Below are 14856 nucleotides of genomic sequence, written 5' to 3' on the forward strand. Positions count from 1 at the left end.
AGATGAAAATTGTGGAACCTATATTCAAAAACAAAGAATATCATTATAAATGAAAAATGGAAAGTATGAAATAAACATTTTGTGTTTAAAACAAAAGTATTTTTGGACCTCCATACATACATGCGCACACACACACGCGCACACACACACGCGCACACACACACGCGCACACACAAACAAAATGCACAAACTATAGTGAAGAAATGGGTACCAGTACTCCAGTACTGGTTATATAACCACACAGCTTCATACATAATATTTATGTAAAATGGTAATCTGATAGAAATGTACATGCAGGTTTCCAAAGTGTTACTAACTATCAGGATAGTTTGTGTAGCTGACACCTTTACCCAAAAAACCTACAATTATGGCTGAAGACAGCTTGAGTAACGGGCTTGCTCAAGCAACTTGGCAGTGGTGGGAATTAAACTGGCAACCTTATGATTACTACTCCAGTACCTTAACCACTGAGCTACCACAACCCTAGAGTTAGTAAGCAGAATTAGTAATTAGGATTAGTAGTAAGTAGGAATAATAATAAGTAGGGTTAGTAGTAAGTTAGGTTAGTAGTAAGTAGCGTTATTAAGTAGGGTTCGCAGTAAGTAGGCTTAGTAGTAAGTGGGGTTAGTATATAGGGTTAGTAGTAAGTAAGGTTAGCAAGTAGGGTTCGCAGTAAGTAGGGTTAGCAGTAAGTGGGGTTAGTAGTAAGTGGGGTTAGGAAGTGGGATTAGTAGTAAGTAGGGTTAGTAAGTAGGGTTAGCAGTAAGTAGGGTTAGCAAGTAGGGTTAGCAGTAAGTAGGCTTAGTAGTAAATAGGGTTAGTATGTAAGGTTAGTAGTAAGTAGGGTTAGTAGTAAGTAGGGTTAGTAGTAAGTGGGATTAGTAGTAAGTAGGGTTAGTAGTAAATAGGGTTAGTATGTAGGGTTAGTAGCAAGTAAGGTTAGTAAGTGGTGTTAGTAGTAAGTAGGGTTAGTAAGTTGGGTTAGCAAGTAGGGTTAGCAGTAAGTAGGGTTAGCAAGAAGGGTTAGCAGTAAGTAGGCTTAGTAGTAGATAGGGTTAGTATGTAAGGTTAGTAGTAAGTAGGGTTAGTAGTAAGTGGGATTAGTAGTAAGTAGGGTTAGTAGTAAATAGGGTTAGTAGTAAATAGGGTTAGTAGTAAGTAGGGTTAGCAAGTAGGGTTAGCAAGTAGGGTTAGCAGTAAGTGGGGTTAGCAAGTAGGGTTAGCAGTAAGTGGGGTTAGTAGTAAGTGGGGTTAGGAAGTGGGATTAGTAGTAAGTAGGGTTAGTAAGTAGGGTTAGCAAGTAGGCTTCGCAGTAAGTAGGGTTAGCACGAAGTAGGGTTAGCAAGTAGGGTTAGCAGTAAGTAGGCTTAGTAGTAAATAGGGTTAGTATGTAAGGTTAGTAGTAAGTAGGGTTAGTAGTAAGTGGGATTAGTAGTAAGTAGGGTTAGTAGTAAATAGGGTTAGTATGTAGGGTTAGTAAGTAGGGTTAGCAGTAAGTAGGGTTAGCAGTAAGTAGGGTTAGCAAGTAGGGTTAGCAGTAATTAGGGTTAGCAAGAAGGGTTAGTAAGTAGGGTTAGCAGTAAGTAGGGTTAGTAAGTGGGGTTAGCAGTAAGTAGGGTTAGCAGTAAGTAGGGTTAGCAGGAAGTAGGGTTAGCAGGAAGTAGGGTTAGTAATAAGTAGTGTTAGTAGTAAGTAAGGCTAGTAAGTGGGGTTAGTAGTAAGTAAGGTTAGTAAGTGGGGTTAGTAGTAAGTAGAGTTAATAAGTAGGGTTAGCAAGTAGGGTTAGCAGTAAGTAGGGTTAGTAAGTAGGCTTAGTAAGTAGGCTTAGTAAGTAGGTTTAACAGTAAGTAGGGTTAGTAGTAACTAGGGTTAGTAAGTAGAGCTAGTAAGTAGGGTTAATAGTAAGTAGGGTTAGCAGTAAGTAGGGTTAGTAAGTAGGGTTAGCAAGTAGGGTTAGTAGTAAGTAGGGTTAGCAGTAAGTAGGGTTAGCAAGTAGGCTTCGCAGTAAGTAGGTTTAACAGTAAGTATGGTTAGTAGTAACTAGGGTTAGTAAGTAGAGCTAGTAAGTAGGGTTAATAGTAAGTAGGGTTAGCAGTAAGTAGGGTTAGCAGTAAGTAGGGTTAGTAAGCGGGGTTAGAAGTAAGTAGGGTTAGCAGTAAGTAGGGTTAGTAATAAGTAGGGTTAGTAGTAAGTAAGGTTAGTAAGTAGGGTTAGTAGTAAGTAAGGTTAGTAAGTGGGGTTAGTAGTAAGTAAGGTTAGTAAGTGGGGTTAGTAGTAAGTGGGATTAGTAGTAAGTAGGGTTAGTAGTAAGTAGGGTTAGTAGTAAGTAGGGTTAGTAAGTGGGGTTAGTAGTAAATAGGGTTAGGAAGTGGGATTAGTAGTAAGGGTTAGTAAGTAGGGTTAGCAGTAAGTAGGGTTAATAGTAAGTAGGCTTAGTAAATAGGTTTAACAGTAAGTAGGGTTAGTAGTAAGTAGGGTTAGTAAGTAGGGTTAGCAAGTAGGGTTAGCAGTAATTAGGGTTAGCAAGAAGGGTTAGTAAGTAGGGTTAGCAGTAAGTAAGGCTAGTAAGTGGGGTTAGTAGTAAGTAAGGTTAGTAAGTGGGGTTAGTAGTAAGTAGAGTTAGTAAGTAGGGTTAGCAAGTAGGGTTAGCAGTAAGTAGGGTTAGTAAGTAGGGTTAATAGTAAGTAGGGTTAATAGTAAGTAGGGTTAATAGTAGGGTTAATAGTAAGTAGGGTTAATAGTAAGTAGGATTAGTAAGTAAGGTTAGTATGTAGGGTTAATAGTAAGTAAGGGACATCGGTCACACAAACTCACCTCTGTTTCACCCACCTCTCCTTGCTTCTCTTTGCGTATCAGTATATATACAGGTAACTACTGTGACAGGTATCAGTATATATACAGGTAACTACTGTGACAGGTATCAGTTTATATACAGGTAACTACTGTGACAGGTATCAGTATATATACAGGTAACTACTGTGACAGGTATCAGTATATATACAGGTAACTACTGTGACAGGTATCAGTATATATACAGGTAACTACTGTGACAGGTATCAGTATATATACAGGTAACTACTGTGACAGGTATCAGTATATATACAGGTAACTACTGTGACAGGTATCAGTATATATACAGGTAACTACTGTGACAGGTATCAGTTTATATACAGGTAACTACTGTGACAGGTATCAGTATATATACAGGTAACTACTGTGACAGGTATCAGTATATATACAGGTAACTACTGTGACAGGTATCAGTTTATATACAGGTAACTACTGTGACAGGTATCAGTATATATACAGGTAACTACTGTGACAGGTATCAGTAGATCTAAGTATAGCTATTGTTACAGCTGTTAGTAAATGTAAAGGTAACTACTCTGACACATAGTTACCTGTCACTAAATGTAATATTAACTACTATTACAGTGGTGAATAACTATGGTACCAGTAAATGTAAGGATTAGGGTGGTTATGGTAAGAATAAAAGGTAAGGATTATGGTAGCTATGGTAACAGTAAATGTAATAACCCTATAATCATCCTTCTCCTTCTTCCTCCGTGTGTATTAGAACTGCTGTTTTTGAATGGACTGTTATACAAAGGGATATAAAATCCTGCAGATACCACGGAAATGATCAGAAATGGCTCAGCAGGCTAAGTGAAGCCACAGGACATGCCCCAGGGTGGGACAGGAAGGGGAAAAATAGCAAAATATTAAATGGACATGCTGCCCACATTCCCAGTAACATCATTAAGAGGATTATCACTGGATGAGCAGCATGTTCAATATCTCTACTACATCTTTCCATAATGACCCTGCTAAAGAAGCAGCCAAACAGCATATAAGAGTTCCACCTAGTGGCTAAAGCACAAAAGTAAAGCCTATGGACAGCAGATACTTGTGATATATTGTGTGAGCAAACATGACAGTTGCAGGGTGTGTGTGTGTTGGGTATATGGTTAGGGTTAGGATCACTGGTTATACATAGCAGAGCCTGGCAGATAAAGGTTTATAATGAGTTTAAAGGCAGAGAAGACTAAGAACATTTGGTGTTCATGATACATTTACAGCACTTAGCAGACACTTTTATCCAAAACCAACTTACAATAGTGACCGAGGACAATTTGAGATATAGAGGGTTAAAGGTCTTGCTCAGGGGCAACCTTCTGATTACTGAGCTACCACTGCCCACACAGCTGGGTCTCAATGACGCTGGAGAGGAAATCTGAAGAGCAAAAGTGCATGATGCATATGAAGCACTAATGAACATCCAAGAGACTGGCAGGTAACACAGATCTCACACTGCTCTCCTATCAGACAACACTGCAGTCATGAGGGGTTGGCTGCTTCAGGGAGTTTGATCATGCTTTTATTCAATTCAATTTTATATTGCACTTTTTAGAGCAAACATTACAGAAAGTGTGGTGTGTGTGTGTGAGAGAGAGAGAGAGAGAGAGAGAGAGAGAGAGTGTGTGTGGGGGTGTATGTGTGTGTGCATGTCTGTGTGAGGGTGTGTGTGTGCATGTGCGTGTGTGTGTGTGTGTGTGTGTGTGATAATGGAAGGTCCAACGTGTGTGTGTATTTGTGTGTGTGTATGTGTGTGTGCGTGCGCACGCGTTTGTGTATGTGCATGTGTGAAGGTGTGTGTGTATGTGTGTATTTGTGTGTGTGTGTATGTGTGAAGGTGTGTGTATGTGTGTGTGTGTGTGTGTGTGTGTGTATGTGTGTATTTGTGTGTGTGTGTGTGTGTATGTGCATGTGTGAAGGTGTGTGTGTATGTGTGTATTTGTGTATGTGTGTATTTGTGTGTGTGTGTGTGTGTATGTGCATGTGTGAAGGTGTGTGTGTATGTGTGTATTTGTGTGTGTGTGTGTGCGTGTGTGCGAGATTATGGAAGGTCCAGCATGTTCCTCTGTTCCAGCTCTGTGTGTGTCCTGAGGCGAACCTCTCTGATAGCCGCGACGATGGTGTGCATGATGGGCTGCGCTTCCTCATGCATGCGCACACAGACCATCTGCAGCAGGGCATCATGCTCAGGCATGGCCTGGAACACCAACTGGGCAGCCTGCTGCAGCAGCCAGGGGTGGTACGGGGCCAGCGACTCGCTGTACGCCTCACCACACAGCTCACCTAGACTCCGCCCGTCCTGACCCGCCCCCAGCTTCTCTAGCAGCAGCTGTAACCATAGCAATGACCGATGGAGGCGGAGCAAGGTTCGACTGCCAGATGCTGTCTGCCTGTTAAAGTTGACCAGTCCTCTCTGCAGCTCCGCCTCCAACATGGAACGCACAGAGAAGTAGGCATCGTGCTGAGGATTTTGGGTAGCTTGTAGAGGATTCTCGGAAACATTACAAAGGGTATTGGTGCAAATTTTCTCAGCATCCTCAGAAAGCTGGCGGATTAGAGTGATCTTCTCCTGAACTTTGCTTGTGAAAAAACCCACCAGAGGACCCAGAGCATCCATAAATCTGAAACAGAACAGAGCATCAAAGCACTGAATGTTTTGGTTTACAGTGACGATACTACCTGACTACAGCTGGAGGAGTCCCACACACTGCCCGACTACAGCTGGAGAAGTCCCGCACACTATCCCACTACAGCTGGAGGAGTCCCGCACACTGCCCGACTACAGCTGGAGAAGTCCCACACACTATCACACTACAGCTGGACAAGTCCCACACACTGCCTGACTACAGCTGGAGGAGTCCCACACACTGCCTGACTACAGCTGGACGAGTCCCACACACTGCCTGACTACAGTTGGAGGAGTCCCACACACTGCCTGACTACAGTTGGAGGAGTCCTGAACACTACCCGACTACAGCTGGACGAGTCCCGCACACTGCCTGACTACAGCTGGATGAATCCCACATACTACAGCTGGTGGAGTCCCGCACACTACCTGACTACAACTTGAGGAGTCCTGCACACTACCCGAGTACAGCTGGATGAGTCCCGCACACTACCTGACTACAGTTGGAGGAGTCCCGCACACTACCTGACTACAGTTGGAGGAGTCCCACACACTACCTGACTACAGTTGGAGGAGTCCCGCACACTACCTGACTACAGTTGGAGGAGTCCCGCACACTACCTGACTACAGTTGGAGGAGTCCCGCACACTACCTGACTACAGTTGGAGGAGTCCCGCACACTACCTAACTATAGCTGGACAAGTCCCACACACTGCCTGACTACAGCTGAACGAGTCCCGCACACTGCCCAACTACAGCTGGAGGAGTTCAGGAGAGAGACATCAGTGAGAGAAGAAACAACCCATCATTTTCATCACTGTATCCAACCACCTCTCGTCTCATTCACATGTAATAAAACATCTCGTCATAATTGTGACTGTTAGACTCAGTTAAACTGGAAGAACAAAAGCTCTGATGTGAGTCTAGTATGAAGATCATGGACTTCAGACGTGGACTGTCCATGGCTCCTGTGATCTTATGATTTACATTGTGTCAATGTAACATTCTCTGCCCTTCTTGTGCAATTAGTTATCAGGCTTTCAGCAGTGCGTGTAAAGCTGCGTGAAGGACTCCATACACGCACATGTGAACACACGTGCAGGCTGCTCGTGTAGGTAGATTGGCAGGGAGACCATCCAATCATTTCATTCAGTCTGAATGTAATGATTGGACAGATTTATTTACAGTCACATGGCTGCCATATGGCTGCCATAGACACAAACTAATTTATTCTTTTTATTATTAGAGCATTTAAAGTATTGATTCCCTATTGGCATGTAAGGAGCATTTCAACTATATCAAATATCTTTCTACAATAAATTACCTACTCCTCCTTTTATGGTAATGCAATTAAAAATGCCTACCTAATAAGCTCTTCCCAGCAGAGAAGGTAAGGTTCTAACAGCACATCAGAGGCGGGGCCAAGGGCAGAGTTTAGGTGGAACAGGAGGCGGGACACTTGGAATTTCTGGCCGGGACATTCTCCTATTACACCAGCTTTTTTGTTAACGCGATCATTTTTATTGTCATCACTGTTGTTGCTGGGGACACGTGGTAGTGAAATGCCACGATAAACCTGTGAGAGGAAAGACAAGTAAGCAGAAATAAAAATGGAAATATTATCAGTGCCACACCGGTTAAAGTCCAATAAAACACATAAGGCTCCCTGGAGAAACATTTATATACCATTATGAGTTTAGGGCAGTGTTTATACTGGACATTTATACCACCATGAGCTTAGAGCAGTGTTGATACTGAACATTTATATACCATTCTGAGTTTAGAGCAGTGTTTATACTGGACATTTATGTACCATTATGAGTTTAGAGCAGTGCTTATACTGCACATTTATACCACCATGAGCTTAGAGCAGTGTTTATACTGGACATTTATATACCAATATGAGTTTACAGCAGTGTTTACACTGGACATTTATATACCATTATGAATTTAGGGGAGTGTTTATACTAGACATTTATATAACATGAGTTTTGAGCAGTGTTTATACTGGACATTTATATACCATTATGAATTTAGGAGTGTTTACATTGGACATTTATATACTACCATGAGTTTAGCGCAGTGTGACTACTGGACATTTATATTGCATTATGAATTTAGGACAGTGTTTATACTGGACATTTATATACCATTATGAGTTTAGAGCAGTGTTTATACTGGACATTTATATACCACCATGAGCTTAGAGCAGTGCTTATACTGGACATTTATATACCATTATGAATTTAGGGCAGTGTTTATACTGGATATTTATATACCGCTATGAGTTTAGGGCAGTGTTTATACTGGACATTTATATACCATTATGAGTTTAGGGCACTGTATATACTGGACAATTATACCATTATGAGTTTAGAGCAGTGTGTATACTGGACATTTATGTACATTTATGAGATTACAGAGGAACAGAGAGATCACCAACAGAGAAACGGAGAGATCACCCAGAAACAGATCACAGAGAAACAGTGAAATCACAGAGGAACACAGATTTCAGAGGAACAGAGAGATCACAAACAGAGAAACAGAGATCACCCTGTAACAGTGAGAACACAGAGAAACAGAGAGATTACAAACAGAGAAACAGAGAGATTACAAACAGAGAAACAGAGTTCACCCAGTAACAGTGAGATCACCGAGGAACAGAGAGATTACAGAGAAACAGTGAGATCACAAACAGAGAAACAGAGATCACCCTGTAACAGTGAGATCACAGAGAAACAGAGAGGTTACAAACAGAGAGCTCACCCCGTAACAGTGAGATCACGGAGGAACAGAGAGATTACAGAGAAACAGTGAGATCACAAACAGAGAAACAGAGATCACCCTGTAACAGTGAGATCACAGAGAAACAGAGAGATTACAGAAACAGTGAGATCACAGAGAAACAGAGTTCACCCTGTAACAGTGAGATCACAGAAGAACAGAGAGATTACAGAGAAACAGTGAGATCACAGAGAAACAGAGTTCACCCAGTAACAGTGAGATCACCGAGGAACAGAGAGATTACAGAGAAACAGTGAGATCACAAACAGAGAAACAGAGATCACCCTGTAACAGTGAGATCACAGAGAAACAGAGAGATTACAAACAGAGAAACAGAGATCACCCTGTAACAGTGAGATCACAGAGAAACAGAGAGATTACAGAAACAGTGAGATCACAGAGAAACAGAGTTCACCCTGTAACAGTGAGATCACAGAAGAACAGAGAGATTACAGAGAAACAGTGAGATCACAGAGAAACAGAGTTCACCCAGTAACAGTGAGATCACCAAGGAACAGAGAGATTACAGAGAAACAGTGAGATCACAAACAGAGAAACAGAGATCACCCTGTAACAGTGAGATCACAGAGAAACAGAGAGATTACAAACAGAGAAACAGAGATCACCCTGTAACAGTGAGATCACAGAAGAACAGAGAGATTACAGAGAAACAGTGAGATCACAGAGAAACAGAGATCACCCTGTAACAGTGAGATCACAGAAGAACAGAGAGATTACAGAGAAACAGTGAGATCACAGAGAAACAGAGATCACCCTGTAACAGTGAGATCACAGAAGAACAGAGAGATTACAGAGAAACAGTGAGATCACAGAGAAACAGAGATCACCCTGTAACAGTGAGATCACAGAGAAACAGAGAGATCACAAACAGAGAAACAGAGATCAAAACCCCACACCCCCCCACAATGCCAGATGAGCTGAAGGAGTTCTACACACACTTTGAGGCCATCAGCACTAAACCACATAGAGGTTCTAGCCATAGTTGTTCAGAAATCCCAATGTCTCCGTGGTGGTTGTGTGCAAGGCTGTGGTGACAAGGCGGCTGCCCAGACTGTTCCTGTACATGCACTATGGGTTTCTCAGAGGAGTCAGTTGATGTGTTTGCAGACATATTCAACCTTCTGTCTTCTGCAGACTTCTGTGCCTTCCTGCTTCAAAAAAACCCAGCAGTGACATTTACAGCTCCAGGGCAGCACACACCCGAAAACTACCTCTTCTGTCTTCTGCCATCAGAAGAAGTGTCCCCCCACACACTCATTCTTTACACTCCAGACTCTGCAATAAAGTCCCATTTTGCAGACACTCATTGAAATGTTGCACCTTATGACTTCTGCTCCTTGGATTTCTCTAACTATGTAACATTTTTACACAACATTTTAACGTTTTAACTCTGTACAGGCATCAGAAGTGTTTAGTTTGTTTTTAGTTTATTTACTAGTTGTTGTCTTTATTGTTAGATATCTAGTTTTTGTTATTTCGTTTTTGCCCAATCTGGTGTATGGAAGATATGCAAAGTATGAATTACATTGTGCAGTTTTACTGTTTGTTTATGCTATACATATGACAATAAAACTCTTGAAATCTTAAATGTAGGACAACCACTACAAATGACACCTGAGTGCTGGTCTCTGTGTGTGTGTGTGTGTGTGTGTGTGTGTGTGTGTGTGTGTGTGTGTGTGTGTGTGTGTACCTTAGTACTGAGTGAAGACACACTAAGACATGGGACCCACGACAGTTCACAATTTTGAATCACTCCTTGAGCTGTGCAGACAAATGTGTGCACATGTGCACACACACACACACACACACACACACACACACACACACACACACATTTATAAACAAATTAATTTTGGATCCCCAAGTAATTTATTAAAAAACATCAAATCAGTTCTAACAGACAGGAATAGTCCATGCAGCTGTCTGAGGGTCAGTAAAATATGCTCCCACATTCTTGTGCATGTCAAAATTCTCATTACAGGGTTATGCACAAGCTAGAGCTCTTTGATGGACAGATCTGAATGACATATTACTACAAATATTTCAGTATCATAGCCACATGTATCTGTATAGTGAACTAAGTTCTTGTAGTACACTGTATCTTTGTAGTACACTGTATCTTATTATATTATATTGTACTGTATACGGTATTATACTGTATGAAAGTGGACTCTCGGTGGCAGAGTAACAGCATGAGAACAGACCCACAAACCCACCAAAGCTGGAAAAGCATATGGGAGGTGTCATGAGAAAAAACCACAGGAACCTGCCTGAACAGGATCCATTAAACTTCATGCTAGCAGATATTTGAGACAGGGTCTCAGGCATGAAGAGCTGGACAGCTGCAGGCCCTGACATGGTCCATGCTTACTAACCCCGACCCTGATATGGTCCACGTCTATTAACCCCAACCCTGACCTGGTCCACACCTACTAACCCCAACCCTGACCTGGTCCGCGCTTACTAACCCCAACCCTGACATGGTCCACGCGTACTAACCAACTACTGGTCAATAACCAGCCTCTGCACAACATGGAAGCTCCTGTCAGGCATCAGTGTGGCTAAGATGAGTAGGTACATGACTACATGAGCAGGGCCCAGGTGGGCATTGGCAAGAACACCAGAGGAGCTGAACACTGCTGGTGGATAAAACAGCCAGTGGAGACTGTATGACCAGACAGACCAACCTGAGCAGCACCTGGAGTGACTACAAGAAATCCTGTGATTATTATTATTATTATTATTAGTAGTATTATTAAGTGTCCCACACATGGATGTTGGAATGCTTAAGGATGTATAACATCAACAGACTCTACGAACCTTCATCAAGAACTCAGTGGGGCTGTGGAAGATGACCTTAGAGGGCGTCTCAAGGCCAACAGCACGAGTCACCATCAAGTGTGGGATATACCAAGGAGATGCCCTGTCCCCGCTGTTGTTCTGTATCGGCCTGAACCCACTCAGTGACATCACCAGGCGTGACTACGGAAACCGGCTACTGAATGGAGCAACCATAGTGGATGTGGCTGAATTGGAAAAATCCTACCAATGGCTGGAAACGGCTGGTTTGAGAGAGCACAGAGGAAAGGTCAAAGGTCAAAGTGGGACACAAAGTGAGATTTCAAGGTCAAAAACAGAATACACCCCTGAAGGTGGTGGAAAATGACCAAGCTAAGATCCTGTAGAACTTCCAGATACAGACAGGCAAAATGGTAATGGCTAACCAACTGAACAGAGTAGTGGCGGATAAACAGCAGAAGAGGGTCACAGATAGATGTGGTGATCCCAAGTTATAGCAACATCAGGAACCAGGAACACCAAAAACTTAAATAAATACCAAGAGCTGAGAGAAGAGCTGGGAAAGATGTGGAGGGTGAAGGCAACTGTGGTTCCCATGGTAACAGGAGCGCTAGGGGCTGTGACCCCCAAACTGGGAGAATGACCCCAGCTGATCCCCACGCCTTTGTGATTAGCACACACCTGCATATAGTTTATTCTTGTAGGGTCTGTGTGCATTTAAACTGCTGTAGGAGTGTGCATGCTTGTCGGTCATTGTTCATGTTCATGTTATATCATGTTAATAAACGACTGTCTCCATCGAGGAAGTCTGTACATCCTGCTCCTTGCGCTGCGGCACTTGGGCTGTTACAAGTGGGAGGACCAAAGTGAAGGAACTTCAGGAGCAGAACCAAAGATTCTCCAGATGGCAGCCAAATACATAATCCAAATTACAAACAATTCCAACAAGGGAGAGAACCAACCAGTGAGGAAACAAAAATCCAAAATACGCAATGGATCTGCTCAGAATGTTCTGCTAAAGAGGGCAAAACCTCAAAAAGACAGGCAAGAAATACAAAGTCTTTAAAGAGAGTATTAATACCTCACAAAGACAGGCAGGTAACAGAGTCTTTATAGGGAGTATTAACACCTCATAAATACAGGCAGGTAACAGAGTCTTTATAGGGAGTATTAACACCTCACAAAGACAGGCAGGTAACAGAGTCTTTATAGGGAGTATTAATACCTCAAATACAGGCAGGTAAGAGTCTTCATAGGGAGTATTAATACCTCACAAAGACAGGCAGGTAACAGAGTCTTTATAGGGAGTATTAACACCTCATAAATACAGGCAGGTAAGAGAGTCTTCATAGGGAGTATTAATACCTCACAAAGACAGGCAGGTAACAGAGTCTTTATAGGGAGTATTAACACCTCACAAAGACAGGCAGGTAACAGAGTCTTCATAGGGAGTATTAATACCTCACAAAGACAGGCAGGTAACAGAGTCTTTATAGGGAGTATTAATACCTCACAAAGACAGGCAGGTAACAGAGTCTTTATAGGGAGTATTAACACCTCACAAAGACAGGCAGGTAACAGAGTCTTCATAGGGAGTATTAACACCTCATAAATACAGGCAGGTAACAGAGTCTTCATAGGGAGTATTAACACCTCACAAAGACAGGCAGGTAACAGAGTCTTTATAGGGAGTATTAACACCTCATAAATACAACTATTTATTAAGGCAGTAGCATATTGAGACTAAAGAAAATGGTAAGACTAATGGCCCAGACAAGTGTCTGAGACAACAGAAGTGTCTTGATTACACTGTACTCATGGACATCTGCAGCCCTGGGGTGCATGAAGGGTTAACCCTTTGCTTGATTTGTGTCTGCACTAAGAGTGTGTATCCCTCCATCTCACTCATCCATCCACTGACACTGACACAGTCCCAAACTCGCACACAAACATTAACACAGCCTGTGTGTGTGTGTGCGTGCATTTATGTAAAAGGTTGTGTTACTCACGTAGCCACAGTGAAGTCACAAACAGCACCACCACCAACATGGCTGCCAGCAGTAAGTATCGATGTAATGGTGATCGCATCCTTGTTCACACTTCAACACATTCGCTGTCTCTCTCACAAACACATATTCTCTTGCTCTCTCACACACACTCACATTCCCACCACTCAAAAAACACACACACCTTCTAATTTCTTTTCTTTCATGACGCTCACTAACCAGAATCTGTCTACACCCTCATGTGTTTGCTGTGTCTCAGAGCAAAAGTCCAGTCTAATCTAGTTGCACTCTGATCCCTTCACACATGCAGTAAAGAGTACACCACACACGCACACACACACACTAAAGAGTACACCCCACACACACACACACTAAAGAGTACACCCCACACACACACACACTAAAGAGTACACCCCCCCACACACACTAAAGAGTACACCCCACACACACACACACACACACACACTAAAGAGTACACCACACACGCACACACACACACACACTAAAGAGTACATCCCCCACACACACACTAAAGAGTACACCCTCCACACACACACTAGAGTACACCCCACACACACACACTAAAGAGTACCCCCCCCACACACACACACACACTAAAGAGTACACCTCACACACACACACACTAAAGAGTACACCCTACACACACAGTACACCACACACGTGCGCGCATGCACACACACACACACACTAAAGAGTACACCCCACACACAGTAAAGAGTACACCACACATGCACACACTAAAGAGTACACCCCACACACACACACACACACTAAAGAGTACACCACACACACCACACACGCACACATACACACACACTAAAGAGTACATCCCCCCCACACACACACTAAAGAGTACACCTCACACACACACACACACACTAAAGAGTACACCCCCCCACACACACACTAAAGAGTACACCCCCCACACACACTAAAGAGTACACCCCCCACACACACACACACACTAAAGAGTACACCACACACGCACACACACACACTAGAGTACACCCCCCCACACACACTAAAGAGTACATCCCCCACACACACACTAAAGAGTACACCCCCCACACACACACTAAAGAGTACACCCCCCCCACACACACACACTAAAGAGTACACCTCACACACACACACACACACTAAAGAGTACACCCTACACACACAGTACACCACACACGTGCGCGCATGCACACACACACAGTACACCACACACGTGCGCGCATGCACACACACACACACACTAAAGAATACACCCCACACACAGTAAAGAGTACACCACACATGCACACAGCAAAGAGAACACACACACACACACACACACATGCACACAGTGAAGAGTACACCCCACACACACACAGAGTACACCACACACGCACACAGTAGAGTACACACACACACACACACAGTAAAAAGTACACCACACACACACACAAAGAGTACACTACACACACACACAGTAAAGAGTACACACACACACACAGTAAAAATTACACCACACACACACAAAGAGTACACTACACACACACACACACAGTAAAGAGTAAACTACACACACACACACACACACACAATAAAGTGTACAGCACACACACATACACAGTAAAAGTACACTACACACAAACACGGTAGAGTACACCACACACACAGTAGAGTACACCACATACATGCACAAAGTAAAGAGTGCACCACACACACACAATGTAAAGAGTACACTACACACACACACTCATTAAAGTGTACAC

General features: G+C 42.9%; 1 protein-coding gene across 3 annotated transcripts; it reads right to left on the reverse strand.

The window, feature by feature from the left end:
• Window positions 1-4850: 4850 nt before the first annotated feature.
• Window positions 4851-13475, reverse strand: si:ch73-269m23.5 (ceramide-1-phosphate transfer protein). Of its 3 annotated transcripts, XM_026996236.2 has the most exons (5): window positions 13097-13475; window positions 9979-10049; window positions 9489-9563; window positions 6848-7059; window positions 4851-5477 (listed from the first exon to the last, which is right to left on the reverse strand). In XM_026996236.2, exons 3-5 carry the CDS (start codon window positions 9516-9518, stop codon window positions 4898-4900), a joined length of 822 nt encoding a protein of 273 aa, XP_026852037.2. In that variant the 5' UTR covers window positions 9519-9563; window positions 9979-10049; window positions 13097-13475; the 3' UTR covers window positions 4851-4897. The 3 variants fall into 3 exon arrangements, with proteins under 3 accessions (XP_026852037.2, XP_035377108.1, XP_026852036.2); XM_035521215.1 differs by lacking the exons at window positions 9979-10049; window positions 13097-13475 and having other exon boundaries at window positions 9489-9842; XM_026996235.2 differs by lacking the exons at window positions 9489-9563; window positions 9979-10049; window positions 13097-13475 and having other exon boundaries at window positions 6848-8012.
• Window positions 13476-14856: the final 1381 nt, after the last annotated feature.

The sequence above is a fragment of the Electrophorus electricus genome, chromosome 22, assembly GCF_013358815.1.
Source record: "Electrophorus electricus isolate fEleEle1 chromosome 22, fEleEle1.pri, whole genome shotgun sequence".
Taxonomy (NCBI): Eukaryota; Metazoa; Chordata; class Actinopteri; order Gymnotiformes; family Gymnotidae; genus Electrophorus; species Electrophorus electricus.

Excerpts from the sequence above, each read along its gene's own strand:
- si:ch73-269m23.5 (XM_026996235.2), bottom strand. The coding sequence starts at position 7,161 with ATGTTTCTCCAGGGAGCCTTATGTGTTTTATTGGACTTTAACCGGTGT. Across the intron at positions 5,478-6,847 it reads TGCTGGGAAGAGCTTATTAG|ATTTATGGATGCTCTGGGTC; the intron begins GTAGGCATTTTT and ends GTTCTGTTTCAG.